Genomic DNA, 23,265 nt, shown 5'->3' on the forward strand with positions numbered 1-23,265 from the left:
TCTAACCCGTGAGCGTGAAGATAAACACGAAGCAAAACAAACAGACGGCCAGGAAGACAGACGCACGCTTGAACGAAACATACAAAGAAAATGCAAACTAGGAGAGGAAGATAAACGTGGAGAGAGAGAGAGAGAGAATACATTTTGGCAAGGTTCCCGCCAAGTCCTGCATGTGCTTCGCTGGTTCAAATCGGCGACAGTCTGAGGCAAAGAAGGACTCCTCGGGGATGGAAGATTGAAGGGGGAATAGGACCTTACTGGGAATCCTTCAAGTGGTATAGGATTCAGTAAGATGTATAGGGTGACATACAATGATAGGAGAGGGCTTGGAGGCATAGTAGAGGGTAGAAGATATTGAAGTGTTGTGGGAATGGCATTGTATTAAACAGGGTGGATAGTAAAGAATAGATGTGGTATCCAAAGGGCGTATAGGTGGATGCAAGGAGGGTAGGGGGAAGACGGAAGGTGTACAGGGTGATAGGGTGACAGGAGTTGGCGAAAGGCAAGGTGTACAAGGGAAGCAGAGGAATGACGTTAAAGGTGAGGAACGGAACGGACGGGGGGTGACCTGTCCTTCCCTCTCCTCCTCCTGTTCCTCCTCTTCCTCTTCCTCTTCCTCCTCGTCCTTTTTTCGCTGTCCTATCTCCCTCGAGCTCCACCCTCCTGCTCTTTCCTGCTTCTCTTTTCCTCTTTTTTTTCTTGTTTGGTTGTTAATGTTCTCTTTTGCTTCGTCCTTAGTTGTCCTCCTCCTCCTTTTCCCCTTCTTCCATCTCCCCCTCCTCCTCCTCCTCCTCCTCCTCCTCCTCTTCTTCGCTTTGTGTTATTCATTTATTATACTTTTCAACATTTCCCTCTTCTCGCATCCTTCCCTTCGTGTTTTCATGTTTCCTTAAGTTTGTTAGAGATCTCTTTTTTTTTTTTGTCTCCTCGTTCCCTTGTTCGTTTTTCGTGTAACATTTCATCGTCGCTTTCTCTTCGCCTCAAGATTATGGTAATATTTCAAGTAAGTTTTTTTTTTCCCCGTGAACGTCTTTGTCACACTTTCATGAATAAGTATTTTTCGTGTATTTATCTCTTTTCTCTCTTCTCTTCTTTCCTCTTCTCTTCCCTTCTCTTCCCTATTCTTCCCTGCTCTTCTCTTTTCATTTCACTAACTTTATTTCACTTCTCTACTTTTATTTTACCTTTTTTTTCTCTTCTCATCTCTCCTATTTTCTCTTCTTTTTTCTTCCTTTTCCTTTCCCACTCTTCCCTTCCCTTCCCATCCCTTCACTTCCCTTCCCTTCCCCTCCCTTCCCTTCCCTTCCCTTCCCTTCTCTTTTCCTCCTCTCCCTTCCCTTCCCTTCACTTCCCTTCCCCTTCCCCTTCCCTTTCTTTCCTTCCCTTCCCTTCCCTCCCGTTCCCTTTCTTTCCTTCCCTTCCCTTCCCTCCTCTTCCCTTTCTTTCCTTCCCTTCCCTTCCCTCCCCTTCCCTTTCCTTCCCTTCCCTTCCCTTCTCTTCTTTCCTCCTTTATTCTCATTTCTCCCTTCTTTTCTCTTCTCTCTCTCATCCTCAGTAAATCTCTCAAGTTCCATCACCGCCAGCCCCCTGTCATCCAACACCTTTTGCACTAGTCACTCGCCAGCGTGCTACCGTCTGGCGCTACATCAGTCACTCCCAACACCTAACCTCCCATTCATGATATTAATACTCATGGAACGTTTCTCTTTTTTTTTATCATATATTGCTCTGTCTATATGAAAGTAACCCTTTTTTCTATGTTAATGTCTCATGTGATGCTTCATAATGATGGTAAAGGCCTGAGAAAGCATCCGCAAGTTTGATTTTTTTATTACTTGCTGATCGATTCACAAATTAATCCTATCTTTTATTGTTTCCTTTTTTATATTTGCAAATCATGAAGAACCTCAACAATTCTATAAATGTCAAATCATCACCGCACATACACACCGTACCCCGCAGGTAACGCAGACGCCCAAACTATACGAATTACATATGGTTGTTTAATGCTAATCAGCTTCACCCGAGCGTCCGGGTCTGTAACTGGAATAAGGAACAGAAATTTCCCAAGAGTCAACATCCTGGACGCAGTCACTCGACGTGCTGGTTGAGTTATTCCTCCAGCTTCCTCTTCATCACGACTTTCTGAGCCCTAACATGTTTTTGCTTCCCGAGAGTCAGGCGTCACAAAATACTAATATCAACATTTCTTTCTGGCGCGTGTCACTCTTTGCAGTGTTTTCTTACCTTCTCCGAGGTGTCTGGTCCTCGACCGTCCTTAATTATGTAAACATTCTCGCCATGAACTAGTCCAAACTTAAAACCAAAAAAGCTTTGTAGAATTTTCTTTTTTTCTCCTGCATTAAAAACAGAACACGGCTCATCTCCTAGACACCGTATTTCTGTTCATGGAACCATTCCTATTCTGGTTAGTCTCCTGACCACCGGCATCCCCGACTTTGACGTTTGTGATGGATAAAGCGGGAACCGACCATCGGATTGCCTGTCTTTTAAGATCATAATGTATTTTGCTGTTAATTACTCGTGTTTTCTTGAAGGTTTAAATAATAAAGCAGCAACTAATTTTCATGTTTTATTATCTGTTGAACTATGATCGTTTTTTGATCATGGGAGGTTTTGTTTGAGGGCCTTTATGTTGAATACGAATATGAGGAGTAAATATTTTATTTTAATATTTTGGTAGACAACGCTTGCAGCGAGACTCTCTGAGCACCTTGGCTTATATTTCTCAGAACTTCTTGCCTTTGATAATTCTGCCCCGATATGATATAAATATCATCTTATTAAAAAAATCATATTTAAATACGAAATATAGAAATTTTGCCATATATAACTTCTTGGTGACATTTTTTTATTTATTTATTTTTTTTTATTTTTTATTTTTTTACGTCTTGGCCTATAGCGCCGGTAGGCTTCTTCCCGGTGGATCCTGATGGTCGGTCCAAGGCTTCTTCCTGGTGGGTCCTGATGGTCGGCCCAGCCCGTTCTGGCGCAGGCGAGTGTTTATAGTGGCGCCATCTTGCATTGACTCATGCCGCCCTCCCGGAGCTCATCTTTAATCCTAGAATCTAGAGTCCGGGTTGATAGGTGGTCTTCTGGACAGCATGTGGGTAGTTTTATTTAAGCCACTCGGCGGCGGCTGAAAAATCCCAGCTTGGTGGCACCGGTCGGGATTGAACTCGCGTCCTCCTGAACGCTGGGCCGTCTTGCTATCCGTTCAGCCACCGCCTACCCACATACGTTTGATGCGTTTATTGCTACAGTCCTTCGCTCGTATTTATACCGGTCTTTGCTGTCCTGTCGTACTGCAAAGTTTTCTTTACTAATCCTGAGTTTTTCGATAAGAATTTTCTCGATATTGAACCCGATAAAGGCTCAACTTTTTCTGTCTATATATATATATATATATATATAATCCATTCTATATATATATATATATATATATATATATATATATATATATATATATATATATATATATATATATATATATATATATATATATATATATATATATATATATATATATATATATATATATATATATATATATATATATATATATATATATATATATATATATATATATATATATATATATATATATATATATATATATATATATATATATATATATATATATATATATATATATATATATATATATATATATATATATATATATATATATATATATATATATATATATATATATATATATATATATATATATATATATATATATACAAGTGCAAGCTGACGAGACTGTAGTCGGAGTAACGGTGGGTGAAGCGTCGTGTGGATGCTGGAGGCGGAATAGCTGCGGGAGAAGCGTCGTGTGAATGCAGGAGGCAAGTGAGGAGGGAGACAGTTATGACGATGGATGCCGACACGTCCCACGATGCCTCTTACTGGTCTGGCTGCGACGAGAAATATTGCCTCCGTTTCCTCCATTTGCCGTGGTCGACGTGGCGGCTTCACGTACTGCCGGTGACCACGTTATTTCTGTCGTAAGGGCATGCGATGGATCACGAGGGAACCTGAAGAGACTTTCGATGAAAATAGTTTTCTTGAGGCTATAGTTCCTAGTGTAGTGGTTGTGTGTGTGGTGAGACGAAACGCAAAGGGTGAGCCAGAGATCATAGCTGGATGCATATGTACGAGGCTGAGCTGGGCAACAGCTATATATTGCAGATAAAGTGCTAAAGAAAATTGAGAGAATACCCATGTAAGAATCTGCCATGCTATTCCTCAAAAACGCGGATGGAGGATAAAAAAATGCTAATGAGGAAGATGTTTTAGTTTGTTAAAGATGTGAAAGAGCAGAGATACTGCTAAACCCTTGCATTAGTGCGTATGTAGAGTGTGAGGGACGAGGCGGGGCGCAAAAGGGGAGCTGCATGAGTCACTGGTAGAGGGACGTTGGACTACAAAGCCAACGACAAGCAGAAACGGATAAGAACTTTTACTCACATAAGATATCGGTATGTATACATGATCTCACTGCAGCAGGAGGTTTAAACACTTCTTAAGACGTTTATTATTGTACCAGTAAGCCCTACCACTCTAGGAACCGGTTATGCTGCCACGAGGCCCAACCTTCATCACACATAATTAGAAAGGTTCGAGAATCAGACCACAACAAGCTGACCTTCTTGACCTCTTGTTGCTTTCCTCCCGCACTTCGATGTTCCTTTGTTAAATTCGTCCCCTGCCATCACAGTAACCACCTCCCTTGCAACTAACATATAGACCAACGAAGCCACCACCAAGACCATCACCAATACAACCACCAATACTATCACTCCTTTTCAACTCCATATCAGTTACTACCATCACCAGCACGACAACCAGCACCACAGCCACGATCACAATCCCGTCACCCATTAGCTATAACCATCACTATACCCACCACCACCACCATCACCACAGTTATCGCCATCACCATCGTCATCACCATTCCTTTTCACCACCACCTCCAACGCCATTACACTAACGAAAATAATCCTATCAGTCCTATCCAAGCAATAACCACCACCACCACTGACCGTCATCCACAACAACGACGACAACGACAATAGCGACGGCTTAACACACGACCGATAACAAACAGCGACGCACAGGCAGACAAACGGAGGGACATAAGTGTGACAATGAATCTTGCTCCCCGGAGAGAGAGAGAGAGAGAGAGAGAGAGAGAGAGAGAGAGAGAGAGAGAGAGAGAGAGAGAGAGAGAGAGAGAGAGAGAGAGAGAGAGAGAGAGAGAGAGAGAGAGAGAGAGAGAGAGAGAGAGAGAGAGAGAGAGAGAGAGAGAGAGAGAGAGAGAGAGAGAGAGAGAGAGAGAGGTGAAAGTAAATAATCGATTTATGTTCTATCATAAAAGTAGCGAGAAAAAAAATGTACATGAAACACACACACACACACACACACACACACACGCTTATACACACACACACACACACACACACACACACGCTTATACACACACACACACACACACACACACACACACACAAAACCACACACTCTCTCTCTCTCTCTCTCTCTCTCTCTCTCTCTCTCTCTCTCTCTCTCTCTCTCTCCCTATATAGTAACCTTTCCTCAGTCATTCACAAAGTAACTACATCAATCCTCCTCACTTTCCATGATCCCTTCCACTTCCTCTCCTCCTCCTTCCCTCCACCAGTCACCTTCCCTCCACCTCGTCCGTCCCTGCCACTGTCACCACTCCTCAGGGTCTTCTCCACATCCATCAGCATTTATGTGGATCTGGCACTGTTCGTCCTTCCTCAGATTACGTTAGTGACATTTTAATTGATGGCCAGATTAGTCGCCTTCTCCACCTCAGCAGATTGGGTTCCGTGGTCTCATTTGCATTGGGGAAACATATTTTTTCTTCCTTGATGTTGATGGTGCTGGTGCTTTAGGTAATGCGGATGTCAGTAATAATGATAATGATAGTAGCAATAATGATAATGATAACAATGATCTATAAAAAAACATTGAAAATAATGATCAATCACATCACCAGCGCTAACAACTGACTTATTTTCTTTTTTGCCTTTCTGATCCTCCATTTTTTCCCTCCGTCGTCCTTCCCTCCTTCCCCTTCTGCATCCCTCCATCTTCCCCTTGCCACACCTGCCCTCTCTACCCCTCACCTTCATCACCATTCCTCAGGCCTACGAAGGATGATTAAGCGGGTAAAAATAGGCAAGGCGAGGCTCCTCATCCTCGACGCACCTGTCTTCGGGAGGACGCCGGGACGAGGCCTGACTTGGGTAGATTTTTGTTTACTTGTTAATGCTATTATTATCATTATCATTATTATCGTTGTCATTATTATTTTTATTATTATTATTATTATTATTATTATTATTATTATTATTATTATTATTAGTTCTGGTAGTAGTAGTAGCAGTAGTAGTAGTAGTAGTAGAAGTAGTAGTAGCAGTAGTAGTAGTAATAATAGTAGTAGTAGTAGTAGTAGTAGTAATAGCAATATTATTATGTTTGTAAGTGGTAGTAGTAGTAATAGTAGTAGTAACATCAATAGCAACAACAGTAATATTCCCCTCTTTTGCCACTTACGAGTTTAAAGACACATGCGTGACCTCACCAGCACCTCGCAAACAAGGACAAACAGGCCAGCGTTGAAAGACGAAAAAAAAGCCACTTAAATACCAGATTCCGTAACTGAATAAATGTAATCCTCATTCCTCTGAATCTGTGAGAGTGGGGAAGTCTGATGCTGGAGAGTATGAGGCTTGGTGACTGATTCCATTGAGAGGGAGCTTCCGGAGTGAGATTTTCTGAAAGCTAATATCCTTAATTGGAGTCTGCGTGTGTCGGCGTTCATGGCAGGGCTTCGTGGGGTAGAGATGGGCGGCAGGCGTTCGGTGGAGCATGGCTGTGGTGGCGTGTGGACGAAGATAGGGGGCGACACCGAGGGGATGGAGGGAGGGGAAAGTAGGATTGGACGAAGGATGAAGGCGGTTGTTAAGGGGATAGGGCGAGGGGAAAAGGGGATTGGACGAGGGTAAGAGAGGATGTAGCGAACAGAGGAGGGGAGGAAAGATAAAAATGGGATGATCAGAGGGGAGAAATGGGATGAGGCGAGAGGGGAAAAGGAGGCGTTTGTACGGACTGAAGAGGGAAAGGGGGAGTGGGGGAATGGAAAAAATGAATGAAAGAGCTGAGATGTAATAGTGACCAGCTGAATGTTATTAATGAGGAAAGCTACCCTGAACAAAATACATTCAATAAACTAATATGCTCTAAGAGGTTGGCGTCGTACTTTACCGTTGTTGTTTGTTGGTTGCCGGCTAATTTTACAGGTTGGCAGGCGGTGGTGTGAGTTCTGTGAGTGTAAGTTCACGCCGGGTACAGGCTAATGTGTACCTAACTGTAATTGGTGAATGTTGGTTACAGGCTAGTTTCCCATGCCGGACGTGGTGGAGTCGGACGTCACGAGTTGGAGAGCCGTATACACACACACACACACACACACACACACACACACACACACACACACACACCAAGCATAACACACACACATCCGCCACACGTCTGCCCCAGTCATTTAGCCACAGGCGACTTTTATTTATAGTGGCTGCCGTTCTATATGGCTCTTGTCAGGCCCATACTGACCCCCGGTGCTCCACTTTAACGCAGTCCCTAAAATTAGAGTTGACTGAAGATCTGGGCAGCATGTGGGTAATCTTCCGCCACTCGGCGATGGTTTGAAAAATCAGCGTGTTTCGGTGGGACTCGAACCTAGGTCCAGGGGCTCACCACACCTACACACTGACCACTCGGCCACCACACGCACATGCGCCACACATACCACACACACACACACACACACACACACACACACACACACACACACACACACAGCGTTGCCATGGCCACCGCCCGGCAGTCGCCTCATCCCATCGCATTATTTTTTATTGTCACTGCACTAATTTGCTTTTAATTAAACGTACCAAAAGCTGAATTTAATACAAGCTTTTTTCCTTTGTGCTACATTGGCCACGAACAGTGTATAATAAATGAGTCAATGGCCGCGATTCCCTCACTCTATGGCTGCACCGCGGAGCCATTTCCTCGTACCGTGTAGTGGCCAGATTTGAGGCATGGCGGAACACAGCGAACATTCAATGCGGTACAAAATAAATACGAGTAATGATGTAATATTTAAATGAATAAATGGTAGCACGATTTTTTGGGGGAAATGTGTTAGGTTTTGCTTAATTATTATATCTGAAACTGGTAACAAGCAAAACAGAATAATGCGTGACAATACTAGTAAAAACAGGAATTATCGAAACAAATATCATGTTTTAGTTTTCTGTGCAACGTGTTACAGACCCACGATATGGGTTTGAGATGGAGGACTTTATTAACACTCTGTGCTCTGAACTAAGGAAGCTTGAATTAGATGAGCGTATGTCACGAAGGAGCACAGACCGGGCAGCTACGCCTCGGCAGCCTCGTGTCTTCTCTTTTATGTTGCGTGTGAGAAAGTGTGTGTGAATGTTTTTGTGTTTCTGTTGTTTGTGTATGTTTTTTTTGTGTGTGTATGTGTGTGCGTGTGCGTGGGTGCGTGCGGGTGTCCTTCCTCACGCTGGTGCTTCTGCTGCCGGAGAGTAATCGAGCCCGGGATGGCTTTTGTCCCTGTATGTCCAGGTGTTCCTCCTGCGCTGGGACGATCATGCACGCCGCTGCCATCAAATTTTATTGCTCTTCAGTTTATTGTTACATTTAGTGAACCATACATTATTGCCTGCTGGAAAATTGGCTTCCGTGAATAATTTAATGATGTATATATATTCATTTTCTGTCCCATAACCATCATAAAGTTTGTATTAAAGCCTGTCATCGGGGCCAGCAGCCTGTACATTTTTTGGTGATATGATTTTGCGCGAGTGAAACCAATACATTCCGCCGCCTACGCTTTTCCCTCATAAAGCCAGCAAAAAGCGAGAGACTTTACCAGATATGCAGGTAATTTTCACTATTGTTAGTCCAGATAAATGTAAAATAAATATAGCATCAAACCAACATGTTTATCGTTATTTCATCTCTGGGCTTAAAGAGGAATGGCATCGAACCCTTACATACATGCATACATACATATACGCATACACGCAGAGATAAATACATACATACATACACATTGATCCTTCACTGCTTAAGCACCATCGGTTCACTTGTATGACTCCGGAGGCCTCCACAAAATTGAGCCTCAAGCCGGTATTTTTATCACAGTTTCATCTCTGGGATTAAAGAGGACAACCTTGAACCCCGCCTTGCATCCATACAAGTTATTATTTACATCAAAGGTCCGCTAATGAAGAGGTTTTTGAACTACAGTTCGTGGCCTTCAACAGACAGACTAATGAATGCCGGATGAGGTGTCGCACACTTAACGCAGGGCTCTCTAAAGGTTTGCTAAGGGGTCGTTAGGTCATTTAAAAGCACAAAACTGAATGAATTTAAATTAGATCATTCTTATGGGTCAACTTCTGTCCTATCTTGGGGAAACAGCCTGCTTCGAGTATATTTTATACCTTTTCTTTGTCTTTCGGGTCTTTGTCCTCTACCGTAAAAGGTAAAAACAAAGAAAACAATGAAGATCTTTGCCTCACTGTTCCATCACTTTCACCGGTTCACTCTTACTGATATTAAAGACCGCCGCAAATCTCAGGCGTAGAAATACAGCACAGCGTTATCATTCATTGCTGGCGCCGGGAGGGAGAAGTTCGCTGGCATATGCAGAGTGAACTTGCAAACTTTCCTGCAAAATCTTCACCACATTGCTTGCTCACATTACTCTGGCGGGGATCTCAACTCCTCGCAAGTGTTCCCAGAGGACTTGCCGGACTTCAACTATAACTCAGGGTCGGCGGTGTTAGGGCGCAGAAGAGGGATGGAGAGAAGAGGAAGAAATATATAATGAGGAGAGAGAGAGAGAGAGAGAGAGAGAGAGAGAGAGAGAGAGAGAGAGAGAGAGAGAGAGAGAGAGAGAGAGAGAGAGAGAGAGAGAGAGAGAGAGAGAGAGAGAGAGAGAGAGAGAGAGAGAGAGAGAGAGAGAGAGAGAGAGAGAGAGAGAGAGAGAGAGAGAGGATAAAATGAGAAGAAAAAATGGGAGGAGAAAAACAAAAAAGGAGGACGACGACGAGAAGGAAGAATATGAGAAGAGAGAGAAGAAGGAAGATGATGATGATGGTGAGTAGGGGATGGTGAAGGAAAAGGAAGCAGGGCGGGAGGAGGAGCAGTAATAGATCTCCATTACAACGAATAAAACTTAGTTCGCCGGTAGAGGGAGTAATAAGGAAGACGATCAAGGAAGAGTCACCTCCCAAGACCTGTGCTGCTAATGAGCCAAATTTGTACGCCAGGAGAGGAGGAGGAGGAGGAGGAGGAGGAGGAAGAGGAGAAGAAGGCTCGTGACGTCAAACATCCCCAAGTCTCTCCCCCCTCCTCTAATGACCCCTCTGCTCCTCCTAGTCATTCTCCTCCTCCTCCTCCTCCTCCTCCTCCTCCTCCTCCTCCCCTCTTCTCTGCCTCTATTCCTATTATATTTCCCATTATGGCGTTAAAGAAAATATGATTATGTGAAAAAAGACTCATAGGCTTCGCGTCTTATAGAAACATAGTGCGGCCTAGAGAAGAGAGAGAGAGAGAGAGAGAGAGAGAGAGAGAGAGAGAGAGAGAGAGAGAGAGAGAGAGAGAGAGAGAGAGAGAGAGAGAGAGAGAGAGAGAGAGAGAGAGAGAGAGAGAGAGAGAGAGAGAGAGAGACAAAAAAACAAATACCGATTCCTTCTCCGGGTGTTCTTGATTTTCGCTCCTTTTCCCTCTTTTCTCAACGATTAATCTTTCTTATCCCTTCATTCCGGTTCGCCTCGTAGGTATTGTTTCCTATCCCTGCTTTACTCTTCCCCCTCAGTGCATTCGCTGTCTCCGCATTCTTCTTGCATTCTTCTCCTTTAACATTCTTCTTGTCGCTTCGTTGCTCTCTCGCTGTAGGTAACGGCATGTGAGGTTCAGCAATAGATGTTTTGCCTGTCCTGTGAGGCGTGAATGAGATCAAAAATGGTTCTTGTTTGAAGTGAAAGGAAGAAGGAAAAATCGCTTCTGGGGATGGATTACGTGTCGCCAAAGCAATCAGGAGAGAGGGAGAAAAAAAAAAGGAATGATAAAGGGAAAGGCGAAGGGCGAAATTCACACGAACCAGGAGGAGAAAGAGGAGGAGGATCAGGAGGACGAAAAAAAAAAAGAAAAAAGGGGGAAACAGGGAAAGTAGGAAGCGGAAGAGAGGATATCGAAGAAGAGAAAAGGAGGTGGAAGAGCAGAAGTTACGGAAGAGGGAAGGCGGATAAGCAGAAATACGTGAAAGACGAGGAAGAACAGGAGGAGAAGGAGGTGCTTGATGCTACTCTGGAATTCACCTCATGAGATCTCAGGAAAGGAAGAGTATAAGAAAGAGAAGTAGGAGGAAGAGGAGGAGGAGGAGAAGGAGGAAGAGGAGACTCACGCGGTTTGCTCGTCTGGGATCCATTCCAAGACTCGCCCCAAATCTTCTTTACCTTGACAACTTTTACCAATGTTTATTTGCGAGAGGGTTTAGCTTCGTATTTAAGACCGGATGCCCTCTCTGACGTCACGCATTGGCACTGGGGCTCGAACCATCTCACCCTGACTCTTAACTTCGATGGCTTGAGATTCTAACCCACTGCTCCCCACTTCAAAACTCGCCAGGGGTTACATCATGTTTTTCTTTCCCTCTTCGATATCTACTTAAAAAAAAGGGAAAAGTGACCATTTGAGGCGAGCCCAAGACTAGCCTCAAATGGTCACTTTTTATCAGTTTTCCTTTTTTTTTGTAGTAGATATCGATCGGCAAAAAAAACAGATGATTGAAGACTGAAGACTACCTGCCGGAGGGGTTATCGAAGGAAAATACCTACGTCAGGATATTGGCTTTGTGAGCGACCCTGAGGCGAGGGGCGAGGCGAAGAAGGAAGGAGAAGGACGCGGAAGAGGAAAGGGAGGAACAAAAGACAGTGAATGAAAAAGAGGAAAGACTATATTGAGAGAGAGAGAGAGAGAGAGAGAGAGAGAGAGAGAGAGAGAGAGAGAGAGAGAGAGAGAGAGAGAGAGAGAGAGAGAGAGAGAGAGAGAGAGAGAGAGAGAGAGAGAGAGAGAGAGAGAGAGAGAGAGAGAGAGAGAGAGAGAGAGAGAGAGAGAGAGAGAGAGCGGTAACATCCAAACAGACTTATAACTTAATGCTGTACGGAGGAATAAATATCGTGTGTGTGTGTGTGTGTGTGTGTGTGTGTGTTATCTGTGCACCTCTACACCACTTCCAACTCTTGTGTATCCTGAGCAATTTGTTTCCCAAGAGCAGTTAAGCGCCATGGATAAAAATCACCTTCTCATTTTCTCACCCAAACTTCGGCTTAACTCGATATTGGTCTTGGAACTCCTTTGCAAATTCGAGTTAAAGCAAAGTTTTCCTCGTGCCTTCCTTGGGCTTGGCGTGAATTCCCTCCAATCTGTTTTCTTTTTCACGCAAGACAGTTACATCCCAGCCTCATATAAAACGTTTGTTAAGTTGTTTTTCCTTTCTTGTAAATCGATAAGAAACAAGAAAGCGATGGTCCTGTATTTGCATTTTATTGTTGTTGTTCCGAGGAGGTGGCACAGAAAACTCCATTCCCATCCCTCCTCCTCCCTTTGTTGTAGCATGTATGGGACACTGGAAAACATTGAGGTAGGGGCGGGAGGGAGCCAAGGGAGCCCGGGAGGGAGGAAGAGAGGGAAAGAGAAAGGGAGAAAGGGAAGGACAGGTTTTCATAACCATCCCTTTCCCTTTCCCTACATGTTAGCATGTTTGGGACGGAGGAAAGGAGAGGTTGCTGAGGGAAAACAAGGAGAGGGCGGGGAGGGAAGAGGAGGGAGGCGGGAGTCTTGTCAACAACATTCACAGTCCGTGTACTGCTGGCTTTGTTTCCTTTGTTTTCCCGGAGAGGGGGAGGTACGCGATGAGATCGAGTGAAAAAAAACATACTTGTGAAATGAACTCCTTTCTAGGTCCAGATCTGCGCTAAAACGAAAACAACGGCGCGCAAAGCACGACATTAAGGGTGAACCTGAAGGAAAGGCAACCAGGAGAATTATATTTCGGGTGTGAGATCATTATGATAGAAAACAAAGAAAGTATACTAGCATACTTTGAATGTAGATGTAGCTTAAGACTCGAATAGTGAAGGGTACTTACGACCAGTATGGCTCGAATGGTTGAGCGTTAATGAACGGGTGTACTCACGTTTCTGTTGTGGTGGTCGCGTGTCTGGAAGAGGCCGGCGAAGAGAGCAGCGATGTTGGCTGTGTAGGAGGCGACGAAGATGACGCTGAAGGCGCCCCACACGTTGATGAGCACCTTGTTGGGCCACGACTTGGGAGCTGCGGAGGGAGGGGAGACGAGGATGTGAAGGAAGGGAAAGGAAAATGTATGCATGGCTGCTATCGATAATTCGAGAGGCACAAAAATTTAGTTTTGGTTGGGTAGCTTCCGGTCGGAAGTTTTATAAAATTAATATAGACTTGCCGCCTGCAGCTGGAACTCCAAACTTTAAATCAGAGGAACATAGCTTTACTTTTGGACAGTTTGTCATCGATTGTGTATATTGGAAACAACATCCTTCCTTCAGCGAAGCAACCTGACTGTGAACCTGAATGATCGTCACCCTGTGTACACGTGTTGTGTTCACTGTTGAATGTTAAATATTTGGGTCACAAATCATCATCACTTTCAGACGCCGTGTGCCAGTCTTGCCTGATGGCGGATATTCACTCTATTCTTAGGAACAGTTTCTTAACTTAATTAGTTAATATCTTACCACTTGATGTTACATGAGTTTAGTTGATAATACGGGAACTATATTTAGATGATACGGACGAGGCTATAAGAATATGTCTGACTTCAGCTTGAAGCTCTTCTTGCCATAAAACAATATCCGTTGTGGAGTGTTAAAGCATGCAAACTATGTTCGTATTTGAATTTCATTATTGAGCTTTATTTAGAGAAATAGCTGAAAAAAATATAATTGCAGATCACAAGCATTTCTGGATGTCACGCAGCTTTCAGCCTTATTGTTAATTAAGCAACAGTTCAGGCTCTGGTTCTGGTCGGGACATTAAAAAAAATTCCGACAGGTTCCGATTGCAGCCGGGGCGTGATATCCTGGTTCAGGCGTAAGGCTCATGATAATTAACTGCTGAAAGAAGATATAATGAAGGAAAATAGTGTTGTCAATGTTGCCAAAGACGATCCACCTGTAAATTATGTAAACTGAACGGGGGAGGTTGTGGTCAAGCCTGCTGATGATAATTTCAACTGATGATTCAGTTCTTTTTGAGCTTTATTTCTGATGATTTAGGACAAATAACAAAGCTAAATAAACATAGCAAGACTACCACTGCTAGCAATGTTTATACTAATAATACTATCCCTGCGCCAGTTGTTTTTATCAGCGGGAATTTCGATGTAAGGACGAAGATCGAGAGATGGTAGGTGAAAAGAACGAAGAGAAGGAGAGGAAGGGAAACAAGGAGTGGAAAAAAAAAGAGACCGAGGGAAGTTAAGTAGAAAATAGAGATTAAGAGGAAAAGGATGAGGAAACGAGAGAGGAAGGAGAATAGAAGGAGTAGGGAAATATTAAGAAAGAGGAGGAGGAGGAGAAGGAGGAGGAGGAGGAGGAGGAGGAGGAGAGGAAATTTAAGAGAAATAGGATAACAGAAGGAAGAAATGACTAGGCTGCAGGTGTACTACTACTACTACTACTACTACTACTACCAATTCTACTACTACTACTACTACTACTACTACTACTACTACTACTACTACTACTACTACTACTACTACTACTACTACTACTACTACAGAAAACCAACTACCACACCTACTACTACTAATATTCCTACTACTCTTACTGCTGCTACTATTTTTTTCAATCAATACTTTAAAAAAACAAAAATATCAAGAGTGAGTTCTAGTAGAGTAGGATGCCTGATGTAAATATGTGAGTGTTCCTTTCTCTCCCTTGTGACACTCTCCTCCCTTTGTCGGGCCGGGCTGAGGACACAAGGCACGGGTGAATGATGGGAGGAAAGAGCAGCCGCAGGTTTTGTCGTGAAGGGTAAAAGGGACGGGATGAGAGAGGGGTTCTTGAGCTCTTATTATGTGTAGGGAGAAGGAGACATTGTAGCCTAATGGATGCTCGGGTGTGTAAGGAAGAAGGGAAGGAGGAGAAGGAGGAGGAGGGGAAGAAAGAGGAGGAGAAAAAAGAGGAGGAGAAAAAAGAGGAGGAGAATTATAAATAGTGACACATGGTATTATTAACACTTTAAAATATGTTGTGCTTGAGTTCTTATGTTAATGTAGAGGGAAAGGAGGAAGGAAATAATGGGAAAGAGGAGAAGGAAAATGACAAGTAGTTGGATGAAGTGGTGGATGAAGAAAGTATGGAAAAGGAAGAAGAGAAGGACGAATAGGAAGAGGACAAGGATAAGGATATGAGGTAGAAGAGAAGGTCGAATAAGAACAGCGCAAGAATGAGGTTATGCGGTAGAAGAGAAGGACGAAAAGGAACAGGGCAAGGATGAGAATGAGAGGAAGAAGAGAATGACGAATAAGAACAGCGCAAGAATGAGGTTATGCGGTAGAAGAGAAGGACGAAAAGGAACAGGGCAAGGATGAGAATGAGAGGAAGAAGAGAATGACGAATAAGAACAGCGCAAGGATGAGGATATGCGGTAGAAGAGAAGGACGAATAGGAACAGGGCAAGGCTGAGGATAAGAGGTAGAAGAGAAGGAAGCGTAGTTTAGGGTGGCGATCTGATAATTATGTTTGAGTAAATTAGATTGAAAGAAACATGCTATTAAGACAAATCAGTATGTCGAGGAGGACACCAAGGAGACGAGCTGAAGAATGATTATTTTTTTCAAGAGATAGCAATTAAATGAAGAGGATGCGGTCTGGTAAGGGAAAGAAAACCATAATCATTGCACAGTAGGATGAAAAAGAAAAGAAATAGACGAAAGTGACCTATCTTTCGACCACTCCTCAAACTCTTTTTAGGACCAGTGAGTATCGTTTTTTTTTTTTTTAACATTTGTTACCTTTTTTTATGCCCTTGAGCTGACTCCTCTACTGTAAAAAAAAAAGTGAGTGGAGAAGCGTAATAATAAAAATAGGTATGCATAAAGACCGATACATAAACAAATAATAAAAGAAACATAATAGGAATAAGGGTATACTGAAGGATCAATATGTAAAAAAAGTTTTAGGTAGAATGAAAAAAAAACCGGTGGAAAAAAAAGATGAAGAAACAAAGGAATGGATGTGTTAAGGTAGAAGAAATGTTTTGGAGAGTTATCCTTAAATTAGAAAAGATAAAAAATCACACAAATAAAAAAAAAACGTTTCCTTGACAGAGATGAACAGGTTATAGTAATCAATGAAGAGGAAACAAACTAACGAGCAAAGACGAAAAAAATAAATATGAAAACAATGGATAGAAAAGAGACATGTAAATTCTGAATAAAGGGAACAGGAAGACGAGAAGAGTAAAGTAAATTTTGGAGGAAATAAGTTATATGAGAAAAGGAGTAGAGCAGAAAATGGAAGGTACGAAGGCGGGTAAAAAGTAGAAAGAAGATTAAGTAAAAGCGATAATTGAGTGAGGAGGAGGAGGAGGAGGAGGAGGAGGAGGAGGAGGAGAAGAAGGAGAAGGAGGAGCAGCAATTAATGTGTGAAAATGTGAAGAGGAGGAGACAGAATCAAAGAGGAATCAAAAAAGGAGGTGGAAGGAGGAAGTCATACCAGTTAAATAAGTAGAAAAGTTAGAAAAAAAGGAACAAGAACAATAAAGAATAATAACTAAGCATAAAAGTAAGGGGAGGGGTGAGAGCTCCTTTATACCCAAATATCTGTTGACTCAGTGAACAGCTGGTTATTCCCTCCCTTATTGTAGCATTACGGCCAGAGTCAGGGCGAGGATGAGCTGCCCCCTGACACCTCTTACTGCACCGTCATCCTACCCCTTCACCTCCCTTCCCTTCTTCCTACCCCTTCACCTCCTTTAAAGTCCCCTTATCCCCTCACCTCCCTTCCAGCCACCCTCCACATCACCTCCCTTCCTGTCACCCTACCCTTCACTTCCCTTTCAGTCCCCCTCCTCCTCACCTCCCTTCTGGTCAACCTAACCTTTCATCTCTCCTCCGGTCACACTCCCCCTCCACCCCCCCTCTCAATATCGTTTCTACACTTTAATAGCGAGTGGAACGCAAGCTTCGATCTGTCTGTTCACGCACCTACCTCTCTCCTCCATTTCTATCTCTTTTGTTCTATGTTTTCACGATAAGGGAGAGAAATGAAGAGGTGAATGTAAATTGATATATGAAAACTGTACACAAACGCTGCTTTGGCAAAGAAAAGATTAAAAAAAAAAGCCACATAAGTATGTTAAAAGAGGATGATCAAGTTTTGCACCAATGTTTAGATCCTCCTCCTTTTGATCCTTTTCCTCCCACCTCCTCTTCCTCCCTCCCCGTTCTCACTGACCCCCCTACAGCACGCCTCGCTCTCCCTATTCGGTCCCATGCGCCGCTCCATCATGCGAAGGCAATACCCATTTCCATCCTTGCGCGTCCCTGTCATCACTCATTCCCACGTGAGATTCCAAATTCTGAACGCACGGCCTCACTCTCCCTCGACTAACCCAGCCAGCCAGCCAGCCAGTCAGTCAGAAAGTCAGTCAGTAAGGCAGGCAGGCAGGCAGGTAGGTAGTCAGTCAAGCAGGCAGGTAAGCAGGCAGTAAGTCTTTGCCGTCATTTCTTTCACAGTTTTCTTTTTAGTTATTTTTCCGTTTATTTTTTTTCTAACCCTGGTGTCACTTTTCCCTTCACCCTCTTCTTTCTCTTTTTTTTATCGTCTTCCTTGTTTTCTTCCTCCTTTTCTTCATATTCCTCCCTCTTTATTGTCCTCGTTTTCTTGTCCTCATCCCCATCCTTCTTTTCCTAGTCTTCCTAACTTTCCTGTTCCTCCTCCTCTTTATATTCCTCCTCGTTCTTCTCCTCTTTCTCAGCGTCCTCGTCCTTATCCTTTTCCTTCTCTTCCTTCTTTTCCCCTCCCTCTTTCCCCTCCTCGCGCCAGGCTCCTGCGTTAGCCATGAATCAGTGTTTATGGCCGAGCACTGTGTTATGGTAATGAGTCGAAGGCAGCTGCCCCAGAACACGGCCAGCCTCGCCTTCTCTCTCCCTTTCATCCCCGTCTTTCCCTGCGATGCTCCAGCCCGTGTACGCATGACCCTCTCGTGTGCCTCCCGCTCCCTTCTCCTGAACCTTTCTCTCTTTCTCTGTCCAACATGATGCTCCCTTATAAGAAGTGTGAGGGAGGAGAATGATATCTTGAAGGGAAAGGAGCCAGTCGAGATAATAAGAAAAAGTTGTTGAAGTCACGAAATTAACGAAAGTAGAATAAAAAGTAGAATAAGATATAAGGAAACTCAGAAAACATAACCCAAGTGAAATAGGTCGGTGTGTGAGCGTAGGGTACGGTCAGCAAACACCAGAGGACTGAAAACTGTAAGTGGGTTTAGTGGAAATGGTGACAGGCAGGGACAGTCGCGGCGGTGAGCACTCTGGAAGGAGTTCGACCCCAAAACTTCAGAGAGAAAGTAGAAAAAGAAGAGAAAAAAAAATTCACTCTTAATTAGACCAGCTCATCGCTTCCATCCTCTTTCTTTTTATCCCCCAAGCCGGTTATTAACAAGTCAGCTGAGTATTCTGATAAAAAAAACATCGTTACTCCGTTTTCATGTTGTTTTAGTTTTTCTTTTTACGACAAGGAGATTAATGGTGGGCGTACCGGATAAAGAAAAGGTGCAAGAGAGAAAAAAAGAAAAGAAAACAATGGAAGGAATTCAATTCGGAATCTATCTCTGGCGCGGTCCGTGTGAGAATTGTTGGATCTAGAAGCGATGTATTGGCACCGTCTGAGGCTGATGGTGTGTACGTGTGTGTGTGTGTGTGTGTGTGTGTGTGTGTGAAATTTCCGTAAGCCTCACATTCATCTCTCGGGCAGGTCATTAACGCGAAATAAAGTCGGCGAGAGTAAAGTTGTTTCTCTTTTGTGTATTCAACACTCGTCTTGATGGGAAAAGTTTCATTCAAGGGGCGAGGCGGAGAGAGGGAGAGAAAGGAAGGGTGTGATTGATAGGTGGATGGAAGGATAGATAGATAGATTGATAAGTGAATAAAAAAATGCGAGGGCTAGGTAAGCAAAGTGGATAATTAAAAGTAGATAGATGGACATGTGGATAGGTAGATAGATAGATATTCATATTTATATAGTTTGATATAAATTTAAGTAGACAGATAGAGAGAAGAGAAGGGTGTAAAGAAGATAAATAATGGCACTGTCCTTAGATACGTATATACTGATTTAATTAAATTCCGTAGCGTCATTATAATTCAACATTTAGCTTAGATAAAATCTCCTTACGCCTAGATGGAGGATTTCTTTCAGATATAACACTTTAATCAGTTTGTCGTGAGCCAACACTGAAAGGTGCCGAGGAGGGAGTTTCCCGGCCAGTGTTTGTTTGCTCCTGCGGGGATGAGTTTTCTGTCCGCCGGAGGGAGAGTTGGGGGGTGGCCCATTTTAATTTGCTGGACACTGACCATGGAAAATAGGCGGGACGGGGCATAAAGATGAGAAGACGTAGAGACAAAAAGTCTATTAGGAGGTGAGACCCACGTTGATTAAAACGGCGAAGTCTTTAAAAAAAGAGGAAAGCTTAGGAACAAGACCTCAAGTAGCGGAGAGATCTACACCAAGAGACAAGATAAGTTTGAAGGCTCTAGAATTATTGAGGATGGCGTAGGAATAGAGGACGACAGGTTTGCTCATGTCGAATTGAATGCTATTTTTGGCACATCGTCCTGTCAACATCCTTAGCCACGAGACTGTAGCATCCTAACGATCCTTGAAGCTTTTTATAAGAAATTAAGTGGAAATAATTATAAACGATAATTGCATGCTAAAAGTTTTGTGATTCAATTTATAAAGCGGGTTTCCTTTTTGTATTTCTTCTAGTATGAAAATCGCAAAGGAAAAAGGACCAAGTGACTCCCATTAAACCATTACTTAACGTTTTCAATTTGAGATGGTCAGCAAGCCTCGAGATAGCATTTCGTCCAACCTCCTCACCAGCACGTGAGACTCACCTTTGAAGGCGACCAGATGTGAGAAGAGCAGCCCCCAGATGACCCAGAGCGCCGAGCCATAGCTGAAGTTCTTGGACCTTTGGCGTCCCCACGGGTTGAGGCCAAAAGGGCTCAGCCACTCGTAGACGGCCACGCTGAAGGCAGTGATGTTGAGGGACACGAAGATGGCGATCCACAGTTCGGGGCTGAAGGGCACCAGGAAGGCCAGCAGCGGGACCTCCATTCGTCTGCAAAGAGATCCAGGTCTAAATTAGAGGATGCCGTCTTAAGCAGATGACTGGGACAAATTAAGCAGCTTTGTGGTCAATGCAAATGCGACTGGAAGTTTTGAATGGAATGTCAATAGGTTTATGGGCAGCAAGAGATGTTATTAATTGATTTGCTGTCTTGTATCTCTTGTGTATCTTTTTGGATCGTTGTACAGTCGGGTCAGGCCAAAGTGTCTCCCTCTACTACGTACGTGTGTGTGTGTGTGTGTGTGTGTGTGTGTGTGTGTGTGTGTGTGTGTGTTTGAATGTGTATGTGTTCGTTTGTATTTGTTGATGTTTTTGTTTGTGTGTGTGTGTGTGTGTGTGTGTGTGTGTGTGAGAGAGAGAGAGAGAGAGAGAGAGAGAGAGAGAGAGAGAGAGAGAGAGAGAGAGAGTAACAGATAGGAGCGTCGATTTTTAGGACAGGTTATTCTTCTGTTGGTCATCTGAAAGCCATATTTTTTTTTCTTTATCGGTTTTCTGGTGCATGTCTCCCTGATATTTGTGAGGAGTCTTCAACATTTGGAACGTTTCAATATTTCAACGCATTACGAATATAACACTATCCCTGTGTTGGAAACCGTGTAAATAATATACATACGAAAACTCACCGATATTATCTTTATTAACATGGTGCACTTGGGTGACCGTTGTAGTCCAGTTCTTGTACCACTTTTTGATGGTTCGCCGTTTTCACTGTTTTGTTGTCTCACGTTTGCTCTCGACGCCAAGATAACAATCATTTCAAAGTCGTTACGGAATCTCATCAGAATTTCTAGTAGTGTTTAATGTAACTTCAGGAAGATCAAAGCGTTTAAGATGTCCCTTGTCACATGTTGTTTGGTCAAGCGTGTGAAAGGCCAATGCTTAAGGTGCGGACCGCTAACTGAAGCGACGAGACGCACAGATGTAGACATTTTTTCTCAAGGAGCACTCCGCCTCGTCCATTGTGGTCTGAAAATGGGATCCGTGTCGCGGCCTTCCAGTAATGGCCGTATTGTGTTCCTCTGTGGTGTGGACTCTTTCCTGATGATGTTTGTTTGTTGGTCTTATCTGCGTGTGGGGATTTTGCCGCGGTTGTTTGTTTTGGCGGCCCCCGTGTTGAGCTACTCGAGGCCAGGGTCGATGGGGCCGAGGGCGCGTCTCTCCACCCTTGCCAGTCTGAAGAAGAGGCTGAGAGGAAGACGAGGCAAGGAAGTTCACCGCTACAAAGCCACGTCAATCGGAGCTCCTGAGTTACAGAAGAAAACATAGGCGACACACAATCCATAGTCCGTCAGCTATAAACAGATCCAGTATAACTCATTACAGAGACCAGAACAACGTATTTAAATCCCCATTGATTGCCGAAACACGTGAAATCATTAGGCGGAGCAGCAGAGCGGGAAGTGAAAGTACGTTGATTACGATTTGCAACAAGCGTTTGATATTGGTTTTGTCTCTGACTTTTATGTACATTTAATTTGCATCGGTAAGATCTACCCAGGTGAAATTTGTATCCCATTTGTATTCGTTTGAAAATGAGCATGTTATATGTGTTTACTATATTTTCGGAACAAGTCACACACAGAGGAGCGATGACGTAACACCTTAAACTCTGGAAACATTGAGTTGTTACGTTCCATCAGAGAAGTATTGGAATAAGTAGCTCCCTCAGGACAGGAGAAAGGCTGCCACTAGTATGCAAACATGTGTATGGGGGGAGAAGAAATTGTGGATGTGTGTGTTTGTGTGTGTGTGTGTGGGGGGGGGGGGTTATTGGGGTGTAAGGGGCGGGTTATGTGTAGTGTGGAGGAGGCGCGGCGGGTGTAGAGGCTTGGAGGGATTGTGGGTCCCGCGGGATCGAGTGTCTTCGTGATTTATGGGTCTGTTGCGCTGCGGATAAACAGAGCCGTCCTAGGGCAGCCTTGATCCCGGGACGCGCCTCATCTCCTGCCCTTTAATCTCTTACTCTCGGTTCCTCTCACTCTCCCCTACATTACTCCATTTCTTTTCTTCCCTTTTTTTCATTTTTATCTTTCTTACATTCTTCCTGTCACACTTTTTCCTTTTTACTGTCTTTCTCTTTTTTTATCATATCTTCATTTTTTCGTTGTCTCCCCTTCTTTCTTTTAATTTCTTACTCTCGATTCCTCTCCCTCTCCCTAGATTGTTTTTGTTTTTTTCATTTTCTCTCCATTCGTATATTCTTTCACTCACTTGCTTACTTTGTTCTTCCTCTCCTTTCCTTACCCTCTCTTTCTTTTCTCGTTGTCTGTCCTTCTTCCCTCTAATCTCTCCCTCTCGCTTCCTCTCCCTCTCCCTAACCTCTCTCCTTCGCGCCTTATCTCTTCTTTTTCATTTGTCTCCTCTCTTGCATTGTTTCTTCCCCTCATTTTATTTATCTCATCCCTCTACTATTTCCTTAATCCTTCCTTCTTTTCTGGTTGCCTTCCCTTCCACCTTTTAACTCTTACTTTTGGTTCCTTTCCCTTTACCTGTCATTCCTTGCCTCTCGCCTTACCCTCTTGTTTTCTTGTCTTTCCCTTTTAATGTCTCCCCTGTCTTGCATTTTTCCAATCACCCATTTTCTCTTTCCTATCTTCTCCGTACCTTTTCTTTTTTTGGCTGTTTTCCTTTCTTCACTTTCTCTTTACTCTCCTTTTGCTTCCCCTTTCCCAATTTGCTTACATTCTTCTCTTTACACATCTTCTG

General features: G+C 43.5%; 1 protein-coding gene across 1 annotated transcript in view; it reads right to left on the reverse strand.

Annotated features, from left to right (window-relative positions):
- LOC126998927 (uncharacterized) overlaps window positions 1-20,752 on the reverse strand; it is a 157,631-nt gene extending 136,879 nt beyond the window's left edge. The window contains exons 1-2 of the mRNA XM_050861189.1: window positions 20,324-20,752; window positions 13,358-13,494 (exon numbers count right to left, since the gene is read on the reverse strand). Of these exons, the coding sequence (XP_050717146.1) occupies window positions 13,358-13,494; window positions 20,324-20,546 (360 nt within the window). The 5' untranslated portion in view covers window positions 20,547-20,752. The remainder of the gene's footprint in view (window positions 1-13,357; window positions 13,495-20,323) is intronic.
- Window positions 20,753-23,265: the final 2,513 nt, after the last annotated feature.

This window comes from Eriocheir sinensis, chromosome 15 (genome assembly GCF_024679095.1).
Source record: "Eriocheir sinensis breed Jianghai 21 chromosome 15, ASM2467909v1, whole genome shotgun sequence".
NCBI lineage: Eukaryota > Metazoa > Arthropoda > Malacostraca > Decapoda > Varunidae > Eriocheir > Eriocheir sinensis.